The following is a 23,878-nucleotide window of genomic DNA, read 5'->3' on the forward strand; positions in this document are numbered from 1 at the left end:
GCCCGCCAACTGCAGTAGCGAGTAGAGATGTCCATTTTCACACTGTTTTCTTCCTACGTCTGCTAAAAATACTCAAAAATAACATGTTATCTACACCATTTTCAATTCAACAAAATCTGCCCGTAAAGTAGCAGAGTATTTTCCTGTGGTTTTGAAAGGTTGAAGTGATTTCAGCAAAAAGAAATGTGATTTTGCAATGACCCTGCTAGGCTGTTACCAAGTTCCTCATTAACCTGCTAAAACATCTCTTGCTGGCAGACATTTCTTTATGTGTTAGACCTTAGCCCCATTTACCCACAACTCTTCCAGCACTAGATAAATGAGCACATTAGAATAGATGCTGAAGGACCATTTCCCTTCAGCCTGAGCACAAAGGAAATAACTACCCCAAAAGCCCAACCCTCCCCCTCTCCTCAAAAAAAAAAAAAAAAAAAAAAAAAAAAACACCACAGAAAAAACAAACAAAGAAATGGCTGTTTGTAAATACCTTACTTCCAAAGTCCTCTTTCTATTGCATTTTTTATTGCTCCAGAGAAAAAGGTAAGGTTTGCCTGTGAGAGTCTGCCCTGAGAAAGCAATATTTCTGCATTACCCACTGACAGCTGTGTTTGGGGGTTTCCTTGCTGATAAAGTTGAGGTTGCTGGTGTTTGGAGCAGACTGGGCAAGCAGCAATCTATCATGGACTTTCAGAAGTGAACTGGCTGATAAAGGACAGCCCCTAATCCTTAGAAAATGAGTGCACTCAAGACACAAAGGGCTTATCATCACAGTTTGGCACTCATATTCCTTTTTTTTTTTTTTTTTAACACAGCAGAGCACAATGTATTGATTATCTGTTACAGGAATAGAATTGTAAATACACTGCATTCTTCCCTGCCCCTGCACCATAACATCTGCAGAGCCTCAGAAAAGCCCTTTTGAGTTGAATCTTTGACAATTGAATGTTTTTAAAAACCTTTCAGGCTTCAGAAATGTTAAATAAATATAAAATAAGAAGAGAATAATGACACGACAAAGAGGATAAATACAGTAAATTGATCATGCTTCCGTGCCAGTTTAAGCTATTGCGTGCACTGTTACACAACAAGAAAGCTCTTTGCTTAATGCACCAAAAGCCTACCATACAAAATTTGTTTCACTCCTCTTCTTTGCTTCCTGCTCCTTCCTCCCCCTTTCCCTCACCTCATATGACTGTCATTCTCACACTACAGAGTCTTACCTCCTTTTAAACATTCCTACTTCTGTGCTTGGACCAAGTAAGCAAAAGATTTTGCCTCCATTTCTTGATCTAAGTAGCTCAAAAACAGAGCATCTTCAGAGGACAGCTCTATCTCTTCCATCTTCCATCTCGACTCAGACCTTTCATTAGCCCTTCACTCTCTGTAATCTGGGCTTCCTGCCAAGACAAATGACTCGGAGTCCTCCTCCTCCTCCTCCTCCTCCTCCTCCTCCTCCTCCTCTTGTACTGCTCAAAGGATAATTGTGCCTACCGCTACCTGACCATATTACAACTGGATCCATCACCGCTATTCATCTTATCCTCGGTTTTATGTGCTGCCTGCTCTCAATCATCTTTTTCACACATTCCCTAAGTGCAGCTCTACAATTTCTAGCGGAGTACCTCTGTCCAGTCCTTCTTGTGGAAAAAAAATGGTATGCATTTCTTTCAACAGTAACCTCATGATCTTCCTGCTGTTATTCTTTTATCTCTCACCTATCTCCCCCATGATGCTAGCAAAACACCCACCAAAATGCTCTTCCCCTTTCCTCACATGACCCACCCCTTCCAGGGCAGTTTTGAAACGTGTATCTAATGAAGCTGATCAGTGCAATCTCAGGGCACTTCCATTTCTGTCCATTTCTGTTTGTCCTTTCTCTCTACCTGAGACTTCTTCTTGACCTCAGGGGACCACCACCCATTCCTCCCTTACAGAAGGTAATTGAGTTATTGGAAGTCAACCAGTTCTACTGAACCAGAAAAGAAGTCATATATTGTGCCAGGCCAATTAGCACACGTTCTTATTGAACAAGGGGCTCTCAGTCAGTCCCGTAGCTCTGTAATCACTTTTAGTCTCTCTTGCATTTTACCTTGTCTGCCCCAACATCTCCTCCTGTTACATCCTCACCCCCAAAATTGTCTTGCTTGTTGCTCCTAGTCATACCATCAGCTGGTAAGTGTAATTGGTTTGCCATCACGAGAATATATGAATGCCGAAACAGTGGTAGTTTCTGAAGTAAGAACACTGCCATGGGAAACTAAGACCAGAATACATACGGTCCTTCTCCATTTTCTCTGCCTTCTGTGGGGCCCTCACCTCTTGGTGTGACATACAGTGTGGTTTACCACACCATACCTCTTGATGTGGTGTAAAGTAAAATGATCTGAAATTCTGGTGGGGTAACATTAAAAAACCAAACAAAACAAAAACAACAACAACAAGAAAAAAAACAATAACCAAAAAGCCAGTGAAAGGGCTAGAAGAAACGTCTCATTAGGAGCAGCTAGGGACTTCGGGCTTGTCTAGTTTGGAGAAAAGGAGGCTTTGGGGTGATGTCATTGCTCTCTACAGCTTCCTGAGGAGGGGACGTGGAGAGGGAGGTGCTGATCTCTTCTTCCTGGGGTCCTGGGGATAGGACATGTGAGAGTGGTTCAAAGCTGCACCAGGAAAGGTTTAGACTGGATATTAGGAAGCATTTATTTACCAAGAGGGTGGTCCAACACTAGAACAGGCTTCCTGCAGAGGTGGTCAGTGCCCCAAGCCTGTCAGTGTTTGAGAGGCATTTGGACAATGCTGTGAACAACGTGCTTTAACTTCTGGTCAGCCCTGAATTGGTCAGGCAGTTGGACTGGAAGATCGTTGCAGGTCGCTTCCAACTGAAACAGTCTAGTCTAACATTGCCATAAGGGATTAGAGTTTCTCTGCTAAGACTCTTAGTGGTGAAAAAAGACTAAGTGAATGGGAGAAGAGGTAGGGATGGAGCAAAGCACACAAGATTGTGTAGCTTGAAGATGTACGGCCAAAGATCGTGACATTAGAAGACATGGTACCACATCTGCTAACTCCTTCTGCAGCTTGTTTTCTTCCGCTAACCTTAGCAGGGAAGCCCACAACCAAGAAAGAGTACAGCCAATGGGTAAAGTGAGGCAGGCTTAATTTAATGTAAGTGCCTCTGAGGCTCACCATGCATCAATTGGTTTGAAAACTAGACCTTTCTGGCTTTGGGGCTTTTTTTTAGGAAAGAAAGAAGTTCTCCGAGTTGAAATGTAAACATGTTTTTCAAGAGAAAGCAAAAGAAGACTTAGAAACCTTAGAAACGGAGAGTCAAACGCTGACAAGTGACCCTGTTGTTGTTGTTCAAAACACATCGTGCTGTTGTTCTCCATACTGGTTTATCCAGTCTGAGGTTTCATGGCTTTCTGCACCTTAGGCCAGGTATCTGCTGCAGTTCTCTGAAGCTGTAATTATTACACCTTGTGCCTGCAGGGCACAACTGATTACAAAAGCGCCAAGCCTGAAAGCAGAGGAAGAGGTAAATCTCTGTTTTTAACGATTACCAGCAATTTATGAAAACTTTTTTTTTTTAGCTAGACCTGTGAACGTTTTGTATGTATGTAATTGAAAACTTAGGCATTAGCTTCAGCAGCTCTCCTGTGGTACAGACTTTTAACTGAGAGCAAAACAAAAAAAAAGACTCATGTGGGACACAAATGGTATTTTCTAAGAGTAAAACATCCTGGAAATGAGTGAGGAAGCTATGTCAAAGACTAAAATTACCATCTATTAGGCTGTTTATATAGATGTGCTGGAGGTAGGCAGATAGTGGGTGCCTTCCTGCATTTCCATTTCATTCAACATACATTTCCTTGGGAGTATTCTTTTAATTTTGAACTGATGCTATATTCTTTTGCCAAGTTGTTTTTCTTTTGAAGACAGGCAGGTTACACAATCCAGTGCCAAGAATCTGTCGAGCAAGCCTGTAGCATACTATTATATAGATAAAACAAAGGCAAAAAAAAGTAGGTCATTCTGTTTTATTTGTTGAGCAGAGTCTGGTTTTGGTGGTACTAGCTCATATTGGACACAGTTAAGAGTACACTCCTGAAAGCTTTGAAATGTAGTGCCTCCAGCAATACATCCTTTTGGCAAGCAGACCTTGATGTTTTCACCTTTGGGGTTTGGTGTACACTGAAAAGCCAGGGTGTTAACTGAAAATACAAATGGTCATCTAAAATAGAAGGACAACAGGGTCTACGGCACTGGGGAAAGTAGAAGGCGGCTGTGATGTGGAGGTAGGGGCACGGAGAAAAACGAGGCTGGATTAAGGGATTTGCTTTTCTCTCCAGCGCCCTGGAAGGTGTGGAAGAGTACAGCGTGTACTAATGCCTCAGCTCGCAGTGAACCCTGACTAAATGACTGAAAAGAAATCCTGTGTGAGCATGTGCCTGCGTGGGCACACGTTTGTGTGCCCATGTCCGTGTGTGTGCGTGCATGCACGCACTTCGGTGCAGATAAGGGATTTGTCAGGTTGGTGGCCAAATTAAAGCGATTTTAAAAAAACTAGCACAGACTGGACCAAAATATTTTCATTGTAATGTCAGCCGAAAGGTAAAGTCTTTCTAACCACTAATACCAGTCTAACAGCTTTTCTCTGCCAGGGGCCAGTAGCAGATGCTTAGAAAAAGTATAAAGGAGTGTGTGTAAAGGAAAAGTATAAAGGGTGTGTATAAAGCACTACTTCTCCCAGTAGGCCTTCCCAATTTAGCAGTCTGTTGTTCAGGGACTTCCTAAACCAGATATGACATCTGTGTAATAGCTCTTCCTGGACCTATCTCCTGTGAATTTGATCAGGTCCTCTTTGAACCTATTTTTACCTTTGGTTTTCCCAGGATCTTGTGGCAATTTAATTACACATTGTGTGAAGAAGTGCTTCCTTTTGCTAGATTTAAATCTTCAGGCCTCTAGGCCTTGCAACTGGATGCCTTCCTCCCCACAGTTCTTTCACTCCCAGAAATGGTGTAACATCACCTAGTCGGGATTTCACAGGGCTCTCGTATCCCTCCTCAGCCATCTGTTTTCTAAACCAAGAAATCTCCTTCCTCCTATGGAAGCCATACCATATCTCCAATGATCCTTGTCCTCTCTTTTGAACTTTTTCTGCTGTATCAGTCCGTAGCAAAATGCTTTGCTCTGCTTGTCAAAGGATAAATACTACCGAGCTGAAGAGTTCTGCTCGCTCCATATTTTTCAGTCTGCTGCTGCGTATCGCACAACACTACAGTGGCATAACCGTGACTTTTGCATCGTTTAACAACACCTATTTCAAAAGAGCTGCAAGCAGCAGGCGCTACATTTAAATGTTTGTATTCTAGGCCATTATTTAAAAAAAAATACACACAATCTATTATTAAAGTTTTCCAGGGATTGGTGTGTCTGAGAAGCTACTTGTGGCTTGCTTCTGCAGAGGAACTGGTGTCTTGTATTAATCGAAGAACCCTTCTCAACTCCTGTTTTGCTTTGCTCTACTCCTCTCAAAGCCTCAGATCAATAGCCATTAATTTCCTCCATCAGCAGGACCTGATACAGTCGTCTCTGAAGCGTGCTGCACTCCTCCTGAGGTATCTGGATGCATCAGGTATATGGGACATCAAATTCTCCCTCAGCATCCTTCCATCTGCTCCCTCCCCGGCTGCAGACTAAGTACACTTGATGAAGTTTTGCTGTCAGTTGCACTTGTTGCTATTGCTCTTCAGTGGAAGGTGGAATATAATTGAATATAAATGAAAGGGAGTGAAATGGTGCCCAGCATCCAGCTCCACTGTCTCCTCAGCATTTTCATTGCTGCTTGAGTTCCAACTAAAAATAGAACTGGTAAGGGCAAACGAGCCAAAATATCACAGGGAAATGGGTCCTAACACTGGTTTCAAGAGTAAATGTGAGATTGTAAACAAATTAGAAGCGAAGTACCAGCTGCATGAGTGCACAGGCATCCTGGATTAGTACGAAGGAGTGGGGATCTATTCAGTCCCTATGCAGTTCAAAACTATGTTCATTCTGAAGCCTAAAAATTACTAATTTAAGTAACATATACATTAATTACTTTATGATTCTAACTTCTTTGTCTCCTTTCATCATGGGGCAAGACATCTGCCTCTCGTATTTTTCCTCTGTTCTTCAGCGCATCAGTTTCTCAAGTTACCCTGACTCTCTAATTATATGCTCGCAGATTTCCCACTCATTCCCTCCACAATTTACTGCTTGGCATATCTGCTCTCACTCCCACCCCCTGCGACAGCATTAGGTGTCTCTTACTCGTCACACTTCCCTCTGCTCCTTCTGTATCAGCCTCTTCACCTCAGATGCCTGGGACCGTAGAATTTGGAGTGCTGTTTACTTAGAGGAAAAACACCCAAACCCAAAACCCCAAACCTCCTCTCTCCCCTGCTTTTGCCTTTATCCTCAGGGTTTGCTCTCTGCCCTCAGAGGCTCCAACGCAGGGAAGCTATGCAAGGTGCAAGGAAGCTACCTACAGGTTTCGTGGCCATCATGATGAGGGTAACATAGGCAGCGACTGAGAATGCTAGCTTTGGTGAAAAAGAGAAGACCATTTTGAAACTGAAGGTTGAATGTGTAAAACAAAACGCCTGAATACTGTGAATGGGTGCTAAAATTGTGAGAGATGGCAGTGGTGTTAGCAAGGTACATAATTATGAAGAGTAATTGTGAAGAAGCACTACAAAACACTTATCTGGGTTAAAAATACTCATCTTCTTTATAAATGGAATGTATAACATTATGTAGATAGTTGATTCATCGGTATTACTTTGCTAACAGTCTCACATGTGTGATTTTTAAATGTGGCTTGTGAGTTTGGGTGTGCGACTTCAAAGGGGTGTGAGTTTTAAAAGTTGAAAGATACGCCACTTCTTAAAATTGGGCCCCTTCCACTTTTCCTTAATTGGTAACCTAAAATCCTGAGCTACTGACACTATTAGCTGTCTCTTGGGCTCCCCTCTGGCTTTGTTAAACCACACAACAATTAGGGGTACTTGCCTCAATAAACAGTGGGCTTGCACAGAAAAAAGAGAGATGTTTGTTCGTTGGCTTGAAATGAGAAAAGAAGTTTATATTGATCATTTCAAGAAAAAGCACCAGAGTGTAGCGGTGAGGGCGTGACTGCCAGTCTTAGGAGGAGTGGCAGAATCTTAGTAAGTCCTTTCTTGTCGAGTTACCTAGAAAAAGCTTTCTAAACATTTTATGTTTGTGCTCTCCAAAGCTTTCGCAGGTTTACACGATCTAATAGTGTAACAACAGCTGTGCAAGCAGACCTGGATTTCCATGAGAACTTTGAAATAATCGACCCTCAAGAGGACAATACATGTTCTGGACAAATATCAAGACAATTTTCCCGAGATGCAAGCACCTCTACCGTTAGCATACAAGGGTCAGGAAACCATTACCATGCATGTGCAGTGGATGATGACTTTGATACAGATTTTGATCCGTCAATTTTACCTCCTCCTGACCCCTGGATTGACTCTATCACCGATGATCCTCTGGAAGCTGTGCAAAGGTCAGTGTGCCCACGAGATGGCCACTGGTTTCTGAAGCTACTTCAGGCAGAGAGAGATCGTATGGAGGGCTGGTGCCAACAGATGGAGAGAGAAGAACGGGAAAACAACTTACCTGAGGACAGTAAGTAACTGCATTCAATAATATTGCGACTACAAAGAAGTATTTAATATAGGTCAGATTTACTCCAGTGAATTCTGTATCGTACCCTTTCTTATTTAGCTAATGAAGCTATGGTTGTGATTCTCAAAACGACTGTATGTATGTATATAATAATCCTTACTAAAGTTGACAGGGAATGCAAATGCTCAGCACTTCTGAGACTCCAGAGGTATTAGCTTTTGGGATTGCATAGTTCAACGGATAATTAGGAGATCATGGTTAGGGATCTTGTAGTATTAATGTTTCTTAACTTTTCCATTTGAAATCACTTCTCATAACCTTGGAATATAATTGAACAGATTCTAGTTCCTTTTCATTAAATTCATATTTTAGTTGCCATTTTAGATGGTGATTGGCATCAGAGTCTTCAGATGCTTCTCCCAGCTGACATTTCAGTTGTGCTTCCAAGTTGTTCTCCCTGTCTTCCCCTCTCCAGTCTCCCTTCATCTCCCTTGCAGTTCTGGTTCCTCTTTGATCTTCCCAGTAAAACAAGCTTTCCGTATTCTGTGATAAAACACACACACATGCAAACTACATCTCAGCTGTCACTGCTGCCAGAAGTATTACCCCACCTGTAAGCTAATGGGAATGTCTAGTAAGCCTTCATTAATAAGAAGGGTTGGGTAGCTCACATCTTATTAATTCACTCTAATTGGGGAAGAAGAGCAGAACATGTGCCTCCCTGACTAGAATTTTTTCTCCCAGTAAAAATGGCAGGTTTTTCCATTTACTTCCATTACAAGGAGCAGTACTATTGATAGCTGTCAACTTTTGGACATAGGTAAACCTGTGAGCTTAGGAGCACTCTCCTTGTGAATGAAGCTTTTCAAATTCTAGCGGGGAACTTCTAGGAAACACTAAGGAGCAGCTGCATATAGAGAGTTCAATGTCATATAATATAGGCACACCTAAGCGTATTTTCCTGGATATACAAATAACACTTTTCCAATCCCCAAATTAGCTCGTACCAAAGCATGGACTACTACTTCAGCCCCAGCAGTGCTTCTTCCAAATTTCTAACCCTTCCTCTCAAGAAGGGAAGCGTTAGAATTATTTTGAGATGGGAAGGTTTTGATTCATGGAAGGAAAGGAATTAACACTGGCAAAAAAATATATCTTTTTCAATTCTTAGAAGTTCACAAGCTGTTTCTGCTGGAACTTTCCATTCAGCCCAATGAAAGAAATAGCCATAGAGAAGTCTGATCTAGATAGTTAAAGTTAGACACTACTGTAAGCAACTGGAAATTAACTTCTAATGGAAAGTATGAAATAACCTTAACATTAAGGTATGTTAAGGCTTTCTATTTCTACAAAATTTCTGTTATACAACAGGCTAACGATTTCTTCTGATGGAAAAATATAGAAGGATTAGCCTTCAAAGCAGATCCAGATTCCCCAAGTTTTAGAGTATTTGAACCTCAATTTTAATTTACATCATCGTTACATTCAAAAGTCTCTTTGAACATGTATCAAAATAGAAAGGTTTTCTGTTGTTAGTATGCAAGAAATAAACCGCGTGAACTAAGAGATTTTAGACTGAAAAAGAAGTGTGAACACATAACAGATAGGAAATATACAACATTTGTAAGTCCAAGCCACAAAACCCACTTTCTTTCTTTTTCGACTGGACATAAGGAAGACATTTCCTACGACGAGGGTAGTGAGACACTGGAACAGGTTGCCCAGGGAAGTTGTGGATGCCCCATCCCTGGAAGTGTTCAAGGTTAGGTTGGATGGGGCTTTGAGCAACCTGGTCTGGTTGAAGGTGTCCCTGCCCATGGCAGGGGGGTTGGACTAGATGATTCGTAAAGGTCCCTTCTGACCTAAACCATTCTGACCTAAACCATTCTGGGATTCTAATAATGGGAAAAACTACAAATCATAGAATGATGTTTTATATATTTTATTTTATTTGTGCACACATATTTTATTCATGCACCAAAGTAGTTATTCACCTTGGGAAAAGAACCCGAAGTGAATTTCACAGGGCTGATACCTGCAGAACATGTATATCTGTGTACAGAATGTTCTCTCAGAGTCTTGGTGTCCTTGGTATAAGGGGGACTTCTAATACTAAAGGGGTCTTCTTTGAGCAACAGTGGGAGAAGTCAGTTAAGGGGAAGAAAACGGAGTGCTTAGGCTGGCTATTCCCAATGCCTTTTTACCATGCACATGGCACGTGTCCCATGAATTATTCCTCCTCTTCATTTTTGTGACCGGCACTTCTTGTGATGGCTGGAAATGGAAGGAGGAAAGGGGTCGCCCACATTTTGTGGTCAGTGGTGAGGTACTGACTTCGGTGTGTGATGCCATCGGCCACGCCGGCACGTGGCGGCCGCCTCCCACGGAGGCTGCGCAGGGCTTTCCGCTGCGTCTCAGCACGTCCCGCTCTACCTGGTGCCAAGGAAAAACATATGGTCGGGGCCACGCTGCCCGCTCAGCAGCGCCAGAAACAAAAGCCTGGTTGCTACAAACCCTGCCCTGAAATATATCTTTTTCATACATCTATAAACTTTGAAGAGAGGGAGAAAAGGAGACGAAGAGGTGTGTTTGCTTCGGTTTTCCTAATGAAATATAGCCAGAGCAGGGGACGCATCCTTTGTTTTCAACCTGACATCCCCAGCGTGTGTTTGGCCAGATAACAAAATAACGAGAACGTGTGATGAGCGAGGTTTTCCCGATGCCATGGCAGCTGACAGAGGGCTCGTCCCCCCGGCGCTCCGCGTAAAACGATCCCCGCTTCCTCCAGACAATGCAGCCCTTGTGCGAAACAGCTGTCTCGGGGAGCCGGCTCGCTGCTGTTTGACAGTGGCTTGTACGTTACATAGATACGTTGGGTATTATCTAGCTGGGAATGAATCTACCAGATGGGATTGAATGTTTCTAGCTGGGAAATGGAGTCTGCTGCTGTGTATAAAAACAAGCTGTGGTTCAGTGGCTATGCGATGAAATGCCAATATAGAGAGAAATGTGGCTCCCCTTCCACCATGAATTATTTATTGTATCGTTTATTCTGGTTTTATCTGAAATCATTTTCTGATAAAGCCGCGGCATGTGTAACAGGCAGATGAATACCACTCACACTTTAAGCTAGGATACTTGATATGGTTTCCGTGTATTTTGCTGTTATGGGGACGTTGGCTGCAAACTCTCGGGCTCTCATAAAATAAAAGATGTTAGAGATACAAGGTTAAACACCTTGTGACGATTGACACGGTGGATCAGGCCTTAAGTGAAATCAATTGTTTACTTTTTTGTCTTGTTTTGTTTTCTCCTCAACCCTCTGCTCCCTCCTCCTACCTCTCCCCTGCAAAATTTCATATAGTCAGAGCCTCACCACTGATGTTGGTGACTTTTGGCTCAGGCCTCTGGAATAACCATTTACACCCAGAATTAGCAGCAACAGGCCTGGCTCTCCGGATAGCACCGCAGCGGTGGGCACAGGAACATACACCTATGGGGCCCCGGCCTGGCTTTTGAGGGATTTTTTGCTGATGTTTTTACTTCGCATGAGGCGCTAACCTTTCTGGAAGAACCGGAGGGCTTCATTTTGCACACACCCCCAGTCAAAAATGTTTCTCTTTCACGCGGGGTTGTAAATGTGGCTCCGATGCAAAGCAAACAGTGGGCCTGATTCACCGCAAGTCAGGTGTAATGTGGGTTTAGTGGCGAGACAAGTCAGGCCAATCGAGTAGAAACTAAAACAGAAAACCAAGGCTCTGACAAGACATGTCATTATAACTGTCTTGCGTGTGCATTATACTCCTCTGGGCTAGTCTGCAAACAAAGGTTGACCTCAAATCTGAAGTAACTGCACTGCTTAGGTCCAGAGTCTCTGCAAATTCAGCCACTTCTGACAAATTATGCAATGCTTGCACACTTTCTGCTGTTTTGGTTTGTTTTGATTGTTTCAAAGGAAAACGTGAAGACTCGAAGGCTAGACACGAGAGAAGAAAGTTAGGGAAAAGATGTATTTTTCGTAATAGTTTTGCACGGCAAAAGAGAAGGTGACCCACGAGTTCATTTTCAGCCATGACCAGAGAAAACCATTTTGCCAGTCCTCTGCAGGGCTTCCCTCTGGTCCCCACCGCTCGGAGGAGCGAGGCAGCCTGGTCCGGCAGCGGGCTGATGCAGCCTTGCAGAGGGGACGGTCACCAGCCTGACATGTGGCCGAGTCCTGCTGGAATCCCCCTGGCTACATGCCTCTGGCCCTCTGCCCGACGCGTCCGTCCTTTTCTTGCTCCCATTTTCTTTTCTCCCCAGAAGGGACTTCTCCGTCTGCGAGGGTTTCTCCAAGGAAAACCAGCTGCGGGCTGGAAGCCCTGCCAGTGTCCAAAGGCTAGCAAGGAGAAAAGACAAATCCGCAAGCAATCAAACAATATAGTTAGGGAAAAAAATGTGAAGCGTGCTAATAACAGCCAAAGCAGTCAGGGAACACATGGAAACTGCTTTACTCCCAGTGAACAGCATTTACTCATGCAGACAGCCCTATTAATTTCAATGAGATCACTCCTAAAAGTAACGATGACACAAAGCAAGGACTGCCCCCTCCATAGCTTGCTCCGTTTTGCCCTTTTCTCCTTAAAAGCCGAGATTAAGACCTGAGCGGTAGCTTTAACTTTGAATTTCCTGGCTTTTGTCATGCTTGGCGTTATTTAAATGTAGCTCTGTCAACAAGAATAGGCTAAAATGCTGGTCCATCCTGGCTTGGGAATGGATTGTGACAGCTCTATGGCAGGATTGCTTCATATGCACAGTGCCCAGCCAACATCTGCAACGCAAATGTCAGGCTGTGTCCCTGTAATTTCGGCTATTGTTCCTGCCACTTGCTCCTGGGGCAATGAGCGAGTTGCTGGTTTTCTGTTCCCTGGCTTGGCCCTGCCTACCAACCAGGTGTTTTCACATTAAGGGCATTTGATAGTCACAGTCCTAAAGTGCCTCCTTTGTCACTTGTTAGACCCTGGGGCCTGTCGAAGTTGAAATGCAAAGAGATCAGTTGGTGCTTTAAGGCCAAATAACGCTGCCCCTCCTCAAAACTCACGTGCCTTCTATGTGATGGCATTTCACATCACTTCAGGTGGTTTTTTGCTGTTGTTTTCTTATATTTTGTTATCCTTGTTACACACAGTCTCTTTCCAAGGTAGAGTAGATGACAGTATCACCATTTTTTTGACTTGTGTTTGCAATTTTTTTTTGTTTGTTTCATTTCTTTTCCCATGAAGACATGGAGGGGGGAGATACATAGAGCTCTGCAGTCCCAAAGTAGGTCCTATGCGGTTCTTAGAATGAAGAGAAGCAAGAACTTACTGCTTGAACAGCACATAGTTTAAGTCTGTATTTAAGAACATTCTAAAAAGAGAACAGGTTGGGGGAGTTAGAGACACAAGGAAATTCATTGGCATGTTATTCATCCTAGAATAACATGCTGCGACCCCTAGTCAAGAACAATAATAGCGAGGAGGCATTCCACAGTAGCTTAATTATATCAAAGTAGCTATACCGAAGCTGTTCTTCCAGACTAGATATAACTGTCTGTTTCTTAAAAGTCGTCACAGGAGAGAGCTGGATTTACAAGGGAGGTCAAAAGGATTGGGGCGGGGGGGGGGGGGGAGAAAAATTCAAACTATAAAGACAAAACACTGCAATACACACACTTCTCCCCCTGGAGACGGGGTGACAGCAAAGCATATGATGGATGTTAATAATGTTGCTTAATGCATTACTGGAAGGCATTCAGATCCAACAGTGCTGAGTGTGCTATGTGTCCCTGTATGGAATAGAAAGCAGACATGAATAACATTATATAGGTGTTTAAATCCATTATGATTGCATCTTGATGGGTTGGTATTTTTTGTTGTTGCTTGGTTTTATACATTTTGTTTGTATCCTGTTAGCTGAACACATCAATTTGAACGTTTATATGTTTTTCTCCTGTAACCCCATCTCCCTTGCTGTTGAAGATTTCTCTGATTCTTTTCTGATGTGTTGAGTATTATCTTTGCAATTCCATTTATTTTCTTGGCATTCGGCTTCAAACCTCGCAGGCTTTTCTCCTAAAAAAGTAGCAGTCTATTTTTACTTTGGGGTTTTTTTTTACTACACCTTGGCCTTTCTCTTTGGCACCGGAGGTTTTACTGAATAAGCGAGACAAGTACCCTGTCTTCAAACACTAAACACAACAGTGCGCTTGGAAACAAAACTTAAAGCTATTGATAAGGCTTTGTGCCTTCTGGAGAGATTCCTTTCAGTCTTTCGCATGCTTTGTCCTTTTTTTTTCCCCCCACCCCTAACTTCCGTGACGGAGTTGGTTGTTGACTGGTTGCACATTAACAGACCCCTTGCTTTTGAGGGGCGAGTAATCAGTGACACTTGACTAGATACAGCCGCGGCTACAGCAGAAGTGGCAACAATAGAGAACAGCATCAGCATGCATCCCACAGTCAGCTGGGATGATGGTTTTTAGGCAAATAGCCAGTCGCTAGGCAGCCAAGGACAAGGACTTCCTTTTCCCTCCGCTGAGATCTCTGAATATTAAGCTCTTCTTCCCTCACAGAAAGGGGCGCATTCCCATCCATCACCAACAAGGTGTATTTACATTTCTTCGTGCTTGGGACGTGATTTCCAACTCGGGTGGTGCAGGTTTCCGGAAAGAGCCTACCTCGTCCTTTTTTTGTCCCGAGAAGTCAAGAGACCGTTTTTTATTCCCCTTCTTAAGTCTTGGGAAGCGTCAGAGTGGCCGAGCTCCAGATGAGGCAGCTGTTCCCAAATATACTCAGTGGGAAGAGTTTTCATAACAATGGGAACCACATGAAAGCTCCCGGAGTAGCTCCTCCTACTATTGAAAAGTCCTTTCAGTTGAGTGGTTTGCATATTGGGTTGCATAAATGACTAGACACACCAAGGGGTCCATTTTCAGCACTGTGCGCATAGAATTAGACACGCAAGCCTTGCTAACAATAATGAGAGTTGTGTGCAAAACTCCCTGCGCAATATGCTGAAAATATTCTGCTTAGTGAATCTTCCAGCTCACGGCTATTTCCTGGCAGTGCTGAGCTGAGTTCTGGGAACAAAATGAAAGTCTGGGCTCTGTGTGTGTTCACAGAGCTCTCTCCTATAGTTTCTGAAAAAAAATGTGAAAAGACTCTCTCTTCACCCTCCTTTTTTTTTTCTTTTTTCTTCCCATTCCTTTGTACGTCTGAAGTATAAATGAACTCCGCATCCCACTTTTCCTTCAGCAGCCTTAAGGAGCGAGCTTTAAGGCTGCTGAAGGAAAAGCCATTTGCCTTGAAGGGGCAGAACACAGATTTCGTACTACTGTATGTCTGGTTTCAGTTCATCCCGAGCGTTTGTGCCAGTTTGCTTAGCGTGTGGCTACGCAAGTGAATCCCATGGGGAGGCCTTTCTCTTACCAAACACTGCATGGTGGCGTGCTGGTCACAAGCTGCCGACATGCACTACGGACAGTCACAAGACCGTAAGACCCCAAAAATGTTGTCAGAATGGGTTATAGCAAAGATTTACTTATCTATTTATGTATTTATTTTTCACTGTGGCAACTCAAAACTCTTAGCAGTATTTTCCCAGTGTAACTCTGCTGACGTTGTGTCAGGTTTTATATAAAAAGTGACCGTGCCCAAAGGATGGTGTGAAGGATGGGAGCTAAGGGCTAGTATCTCTTCAAGGCTCTGCAGACCACTTCACCTCTTTGTTTTTCCTATTTCTCCCTCACCTGCCTTGTGTATCCAGTCTGTAAATTTGTCGTGGAGAAGTTGCTGTGTTTACATGAGGGCCGGGACAACGCAAATGTCTATGAGTTGAGTAGAAATGAGAGTGAAAATTATGGCATGGTGGCTGCCATTCATGGTTTTCAGTAATGAAGTGGTAAATATTTTTTTTTTAATTAGATGAGATTCATTTTAAAATAAATACTTAACCAAAGAATGGGGAGGTAATAAGTTGCTTCAGCTGAGAGGGAAAATTAATGATGGAGCCAGATCCATCTGTGGTGCCAGCCTGTTTATTTAAAGACAGTGCATAAAGCTCAGTTGTTGGTTTTTTGCCTGAGCACTGAAAGTCTCAAACAAACCAGTAGCTGCTTTCTTGCTCACAGCATCATTTTTCCTTCAATCAGCAGTCCCCAAAATCGCACTCTCTTTTTTGGATTCACTGTCCTACTGCTAGTTGAGGCCATGTCTGTCTGTCTGTCTTCTCTGTTTCTGCATGCTTGCTTCTTTTCACGGGCACATGCACACACGCGCGCGTGTGCGCGCACACACACACACGCACGCACACACGCGCACACACACTCCCCCTCGACCAGAACTCAGTGGTTTCAGGCAGCATATTCTCGACTACCCCTTGCAGCAGTAAAACCCCACCGTTTCAGTGAGGCTGAATGCAACCAAAGCAGTCTGAGCTCCTGTTTTATTTACCGTGGACTGTCTTCTGGCTCCCTGCAGTGCTTCACAGTACCCAGTCCAAAGGGAACACAACTACACGGGTGTCTGTAGAAGGGAATCCACAGACGGTGCAGGAGCTGAGTCTCTTTGACGCCTCCCTCCAGGTCACCAGCAAGGAGGGGAGGCCAGGGCGTGATTGCTCCCTGAAGTATCTGGATCCAAAGGCAGAAGCCTTCAGATAAATACTCAGAGGGTCCGACTGAGATTCATCAATGTGCCTTAAAATCACCATTCCCTTCCTGGGGCTCTGATAGAGCAAGACTCAGCTAAACCTGAAAACAAGGCGCTGAGTTGCTAAGCGAGGTGGCAGAAATGCTGGTAGACACGGTGTTGTCTGAACAGCATAGATGGCATCTCAGGTTGTGAAAGCCACGGGGAGATGGGTTGGTATTCAAAGCCTGAGCCTGGGTCATAGCGATGACGAGAGGTGTCATTTCTGGTGAGCTTTCTATAAAGGTTGCAAAAGCTTTTGATTAGCCGTATTTATAGTGCCGTGGAAATGCTCTTTGCTGGTTACAACTGGTCTCACTGGTGAAATGAGAGTACGCTGCAGCAACAGATGAGTATTTTTGCCAATGCGAGCTGCCCTGGGAGCCCTTGCAGGATGCCTTTACCCAGTGCAGATCTGGCCCCAGATCTATCAGTCTCTCTCTAATCCGTGACCGAGCGATAACGTGCTTTTCAAAAGCCAGAGCTGACTACTACGCAGCTTTCTCCTCTCCTTTTACAGGCTTCTAGTTGCCCGTGGCAAAGAAAGCATTGTGACTTACATTTATCTTTCTCTCAGTTCTAGGGAAAATTCGAACTGCGGTGGGCAGTGCCCAGCTTCTCATGGCCCAGAAATTTTACCAGTTCAGAGAACTTTGTGAAGAAAACCTGGTATGTAACTTTTCTGCTAGACACCGTTGCGTGCCTTTTACTAACCCCGTGAATAATCATACCTAAACTAGGCAGAGAATCTCTGACTAACATGGTAGTTTTTCCAGTAAAGGCCTTGATGTGAATTTGTGAGCAACTGTCAAACTTGGTGGAGTCAGCATGAGTTTCACAATACCTTGAGATCCTCAAAATAAAGACAGGCAAAAATTTTTTGGGTGAAGTATCACTGAAACTCTGCTAGTGACTTCAGAAGGATCTGTCCCTTGACCCCTGAGTTCAGTTCATGTGGGGGTGCCTCCTCGAAGTCTTTCAGGGTGGACCAGAAGTCTCGTGAGTGGGGCTTTCCCACATAATCCCAATGCCGCCTGTATTCAGCAAGAGAGAAATAGTGGGAAATCAGACACTGCAAGTTGGGGCCTCACAGTTCCACAACCCCAACAGCAAAAGTCATTTTCCAGAGCGCTGAAAGGGCAAAGAGGCAAAGAGGCAACATGTTATCACTATTATTACTGTAAGTAATTGGTATATGCTACCACTAGTGTTATTGTTATTTGCTATTTTTATGCTGTTAGTAACAGTAGAATCAGAACAGTATTTCTGTTGATAAATAAAAATGCATTTCACACCACGTGTCTAAAACAGTATTCTCAAAAATGCCAGCACTTATAAAAATCTTCAAACTTTTTAATTAACAGTCCATACAGATAGAACACCTTTAATTCCCAATTTTGGCATAAATTCCTAGAAGCCCCAAAAGCATAGAGCATTATGCTCTGTCAGCATAGAATAGGGAAGGGAGGGCAAACCCCGTGATACCCGCCAGAGTGGGGTGACCATCTTCTGCTTTAGTTAATGCACCGCTGAAGATCAAGTCCCAGACTAAAATCTGCCTCAATGGACAAAGGCAACAGAAATCAGTTCTGCCCTAGCCTTCTAATTCTTAACAGAAAAATTGAAAAAGCATGCTGGTTGCAAATTCTTGTAAATTAAGGCCTACAACTGGGCAACATGCTAGCGTAGAGCGCTGAAAAACTAGGAATCCAGGTATAAACCCTGTTCTCCTTATGAATCTAAAATATATACTTTATTGTTTTCACCAATTGCTCTCTTAGTGGTGTAATCATGCTGTCAAAATCACGTGTCAATATTGCTGTGAAAAGCACAAATACTTAGAAAGCAACCGACTGTTTTGGGTCTATTGCTTCTGGTGAGAGAGAAAACTTAAACACAGAGTAAAACTTGAGCCGTGTAAAACAACACGCAGGGGTCTAATAATAATTTGTTTATTCTTTTTTAATAACAATATATCAGTGTAATCTTATAAGGCCACAGCATCCATGAAACCTGTCTCACTCAGACTGGCAGGGGGACTGCTCAGCATTTATGAAAATACATTCTTGAAGTGAGCGTATGCAACACCTCATTTTGTTCGAAGAGTTTCAATTGGAAACCAACTTATAGAGACACATCCCATAGTAGAAAGCCTTCGCTCATATGAACTTTGTCGGTGGAGCAGGGACCATTTCGTCTTTGTCCACTGCATGCAGAAGATGTTCAGAGCTGGGTTGCACTGAAGGGACACAAGGCACAACGGGACCTCTTGGGTCACCAGCCTTTGGCCCATGCCGGGGTGGAGTTGCTCATGGCCCAGGTGTGCTTTTCTGAGCAATACTCTCGCCAATTTTTTCTTGAAATGGTGTATTTTTGTAGACCTTAGGTTCTCAGAGTGTGGAGAAAGTGTTCACGCCTTGGTATATCACTATTTGCACGTGCAGCACACGTGAATTTGCACAGTTATCAGTCTTTTTACAAGTGTGAACATGGCAGGGAACCCTTCCTCATAAAGATGAAGAGGAGGCTGGCGATTAATTTCAGCGCGGTTAGGATGTCGCCGGCCGTGCCCAGGAACATCCCTAGGCAGATCCTGCCACAGGGGACCTGCCACCTGCCTTTTCCCCGTGTTCCATGGGGGGCGGCTGCTGCCTTGGGTGGGCAGGAGCCTTCAAAAGCCCCCGCCAGTAAGTAGCACTCGGCTTTGTTTCTCTCTCTGTGTCTCACCAATCGCTTGGATCTGCTGAAACTGCTTTGCGAGCAAGATTCGTAGCCATTTGCACAAGCGCTTTGCATTAAAAGGTACTAAAGCCAACATGTTGTTTTTTTTTTTCTTCTGTTGCACAGAATCCTAATGCACATCCACGGCCGACCTCCCAGGATTTAGCAGGGTTTTGGGATATGCTGCAGTTGTCCATAGAAAATATTAGTATGAAATTTGATGAACTTCATCAGTTAAAGGCCAATAATTGGAAACAGATGGATCCTCATGACAAGAAGGTAGAACATTGTAGATTTTGTATGCTTCATTTAAAACCCTGCACAAATACTGGACAGATTAAATAGGCCTCTGTGTTACAGCGTTGACGTTAAAAATGTGAAATGAAGCTCATATCAAATTAATTTCATTGTAATAACAATGTTTACATAATAATCATCTGGGATATTATCTGTAATATGTTTCAGGCATATTTTTAAACCAAATCTGTCTTTGTGAATCGGATAATGGGAATGTGGTACTTTGTTAAGCTTTACATTTAATCATATTAGACGATCAATCGTTGGAAGGAACTGCCTTATATATTGATTCTTAAAATTAAATAAATCACATTTACGGTTCATATTATTGCATATAGCAAGAGTTCTAGGTTGTGTTACTGAAAAAACTAGGGAAGCACTGTAACCATCGCTGACTTTGGTAACCAGGTTACAAACAGAGCGATATCAAAAATATGCCTTCCAAAATGTTACATGAAAGAACTTCCACAGCTTTTTTTTTTTTTTTGTCCGTTTGTTTGGTTTTTTGTTTATTTTGGGTTTTTTTAATGGGTGATTTCATAAACAGGTTCACTTGGCTGGAAGTGTTGTTTACCCAAGGTAGCATAAAAACCATCCAGAGCTTTGGTCTTTCTTTTAAATGTAGTCTTCTTCTGTCACCATGAAAAACTACCACATCTCCAAGTGTGAGCCACATTTCACTTTCCATTCTCATTTGGCACCATTGCCTTATTTTTCTCCTCACTATCCGCATCGAGAAAAACAGCACTTGGGTGAGCCAAAATGCACAAAATGTTTCAGAAAAATCCTTAAAAGACAGACCCATTCCTAGAGGAATCAACGGTCTAATGTCGCGCTCCTATAGGTATGTAATTTGATGGCTGAATTTCCACCGTGGCTGGTCTGATAGCAATGAGTACAGCCAACAGGTAGGGTCACCAGAAGGAGGAGAAACATGTCTTACAGGTACAGTGGCTCAGACAGGAGTCCGGGCTGCCCCAACTTACGGTCAGCTGGCTGCCGATGACCAAAGCGGTGTTTTCTTTCAGGCAAATAACCATAATGATATCAAACCCCATTAATCTTGCAGCAGGAAGCTTGCAAAGGCAGCGCTGGTAGCACTCTCCCTCCTCCTCCGATCAAGACTAAATACTCATTCCTGACTTAGGAGTGCCATGTTCACACCATTTGTGCACACCTAGTGTGTTTTGTAGGGGAATGAATGGGAATGTGTTTTCCTAGCCCAAGGTACTGAAGGCAAGTCATTTTCTTATCTTCTTCTTTTTTTTTCGGTATCTATCAGAAAAGGAAGTTAAAACCGTCAAACATGCATGCACAGAAACGCTGGTATATGGTCTTTCATTAGCTTTTACAGTAAAGCGGGTAGGACGGGTGTTTGCAATTGCAGCAGTAAGAAACGAGAGCTTTCCTTAAAAAAAATGTGCCTTTTCTTTGCTTCTGAAAAACATTTCAAAGAGTTTCCAACAAAAAGAAGACTATAACGGGTTAAAGGAAGTTAAGTAGTGCTGAAGAAAGGGACCTACATTAGGAAGGTAAAGATTTTAAAGAATTGCACTGACTGTGTTCCTGTTTCAACAGCATTTGTCTATGATTTTAAATAAAACAGATCATCTCCTTTCTTAAACAGGATTTAAAACAAAAATAAAAAGCTTTCTCTGGAATTGATATTTGCAGTTGCCTTTGGCCTTTGCCACTGGGCCCTCTTTAGGCAGCATAGATTAATGCTTGGATGGAGAGAAAAAGCAAAGTATGAATAAGTGTAACTAAGCACCTTTATATTTCAAGCCATGGAAGCTGTTGTGAGCAGCATGAGAGAAAACGAAAGGGCAGAATGGGACCTTTGTAGTGCCATAAAATCCCTTCGCTCAGAGACCATGTTCACAGTTGGAAGGGGATGTAACTTAAAAGACAATCTAATTAACTTGACAAAGTCTTTGTGGCCGCCTGAAATTCAGACCCGAATACACTTTTCTTTTTCAGGAGAGATCCCTCTCTGAGGGTTTTTTTTTGTTGGGTTTTCTTTTTTGTGTGTGTGTGTACATGCACCAGGATATACATAAAAGTCCTCCTTGTGATCGCATATCTGGAGCTAGCTGCCACCGTGATGATTAATGCATGTTCTCTTAATGGTTTTTAAGTTTTCCCTACCGTTTTTTTTTTCTGTTTCTAGCTGATTGTAGCTTGTCATGCCTATTTAGCAGGAGGCTAGAGTTTATGAGCTGGCACAGCGAGACCCAAAGTGTGGGATTTTTGAGCAGTCATTAAGCCGCTACAAAACACATGCATAAATATATGGTGGGTTGTTTTTTTTAAAAAAAATAAATATTTGTTCTGATGCACCAGCTGCAGGCAGCTAGTTCCCATCTGCATTTTGGGAACGCCGAAGCCCCGGTTACCTCGGTGTTGTAAGAGCGCCTAGCGTTATGCACGTATAAAAGAGGGTGGCCCGGGAGCCGGGGCTCTCCTGAGTTCCTCCGCCGAGAGTGGCGTTCGCTCCCCAGCCACCCGCACCTGGCTGCGGTGGCGGGAGGCAGCGTCCGAGATGCTCTCCTTTCCAGTCCCCGGCACCGGGAGGAGACGCCGGGATCCCCCTGCCCCGGCCCCAAGCCCCGGGGAGCCGCACTAAGGGGTTGAGCGGTGGGGACCTCGGCCCTGGCAGCGTTCCCCGAGGAGAAGTCGCACTGCGGCCGGCCCTCCCTTCCCCTTTGCCCTTGCCCCATGTTTATGAACCCTTGAGCACAAAAGCCAGTTCACTGAAGACAGAAAGGCAGATAAGAGCTAACAAACCTTAGGTAAAATGTGTGTTCTAACTACTGACGTATCCTAGTTTTTCCCGCCTTTCCCTGAGAAGCTGTATAATGCCATTAACCTTCTGCTTTGATCAGGAGAGAAGGGTCCCTCCTCCAGTGCCAAAGAAGCCATCGAAAGGTCAGGTGCCACTCATACGAGAACGCTCTCTGGAAAGCTCGCAGCGTCAAGAGGCCCGGAAACGGCTGATGGCTGCCAAGCGCGCTGCATCGGTCCGCCAGAACTCAGCTACCGAGAGCGCCGAAAGCATTGAGATATACATCCCCGAAGCCCAGACCAGGCTATGAAGGGATCCAACCGGGAGGACTCTCTCTGGCAAGACAAGCCTCATGTATAATCTGCCCCTCTAGGCTCCTGCTCAAGGTCACCACGAAGTATTTGTACCTCCTCCTCCTCCTCTCTCGCTCTCTCTCCCCCCCTCTCCCCCTCCCCTCTCTCTGTACGCAGCCGCCCCGATGCTCCCAGTGAACTCCACTGCCGTGGCGTAGTTGTCGGTCCTCCGAGAGATGTCCTCTAATCACCCTTGCTTTCTGAAGGTTCGCCCATGTCATCACGATGCTTTGTCACATGTACTGATGCTGCCACTTTGCCTCATGTAAACGAGTACGATCCTTTTTTTTTTTCTTTTTTTTCTGTTTGAAACAAATAAACGCGGCGCTCAGACTTCCACACACCCGTGCACCTGTACAGTAGATGCTCCATTTAACTTACTCACCATCTTTAGTTGACCTAAAGCTAGTCTGTTACCCGGTGTACAGCAATATCAAACTGTAGGGGACTTTGGAAATTTCAGTCATGCAGGGTGATCCTTTCGGACTCTGCCGTCTTCCTCACAAAAGATGAAAGGAGCTATGACTCGGATTCCCTTCTTTTTATTACTGTTTTTTTTAAAGCAGATGGCGCACTTTATTCTAAAACCTCCGAATCACACCTTCTCACCTGAATTTAAGGAGTCACACAAGGGGAGGGGGCTGGGGCGGGAGTGGGGAGGGGGGTGAAACGAAAAAAACACAGATCTGTGGGGGTGAAAAAGTGGAAGTATATCCCGCAGGTGAGATGGCGAGGGATAGAAAAGATCCTGTGGAAAGATACCCGCACACTCACAGCTGCACAAACTGCCTCATTTTTATTTCATCAATCACTACTTAAACATTTCAATCAGCAGAAGATTGTAAATTCGATCTTCCAGGGAAATAATCTATTTTGAAAGGCAATAAAAGAGTGAAAAGGAAGGAGATAAGAAGCAATGACAGTTGAAGAGATAATATAAAAGAAGGATTTTCTTGTCCAAGTATTAAGAATTTTTAAAATTGTACTGTATTGTCAATTCCTCTTGTATTGTATTGTATGGATTATATTGGTTAAAAAAAAAAAAAAGAAAAAAGAAAAAAAGCTTGGTTTTGTTGATGTCTTAATCTCGGTGGGACCATCTGATCTCACACGTCCACGCAGCCACACACGGACACCTGTAGGCGAATTTGCTGTACATGGAGCCTCTGATGTTTTTCCAGGCCAGGCTTGCTTTGCTCTATCCACAGCCGGTTGTACGCTACAGTTCAGACTGCTTATCACCAAACGGTCCATATCTAGGAGTAAGTTTCTAATTCAGCCTCCTCTTAATAGTCTAAAATACCCATTTGAAGAAGAAG

At 43.7% G+C, this 23,878-nt stretch overlaps 1 protein-coding gene across 7 annotated transcripts in view; it reads left to right on the forward strand.

Annotated features, from left to right (window-relative positions):
* DLGAP1 (DLG associated protein 1) overlaps positions 1–23,592 on the forward strand; it is a 462,862-nt gene extending 439,270 nt beyond the window's left edge. For 6 of the 7 annotated variants that reach the window (XM_074576757.1, XM_074576758.1, XM_074576754.1 and 3 more), the window contains 4 exons: positions 7,277–7,695; positions 16,981–17,072; positions 19,251–19,403; positions 22,307–23,592. In XM_074576757.1, coding sequence (XP_074432858.1) covers positions 7,277–7,695; positions 16,981–17,072; positions 19,251–19,403; positions 22,307–22,516 — 874 coding nt within the window. In that variant the 3' untranslated portion in view covers positions 22,517–23,592. Of the gene's footprint in view, positions 1–7,276; positions 7,696–16,980; positions 17,073–19,250; positions 21,087–22,306 lie in introns of those variants that run through there. The other variant, XM_074576759.1, reaches the window with a different exon arrangement.
* The last annotated feature ends 286 nt before the right edge of the window (positions 23,593–23,878 follow it).

This window comes from Larus michahellis, chromosome 2 (genome assembly GCF_964199755.1).
Source record: "Larus michahellis chromosome 2, bLarMic1.1, whole genome shotgun sequence".
Classification (NCBI taxonomy): domain Eukaryota; kingdom Metazoa; phylum Chordata; class Aves; order Charadriiformes; family Laridae; genus Larus; species Larus michahellis.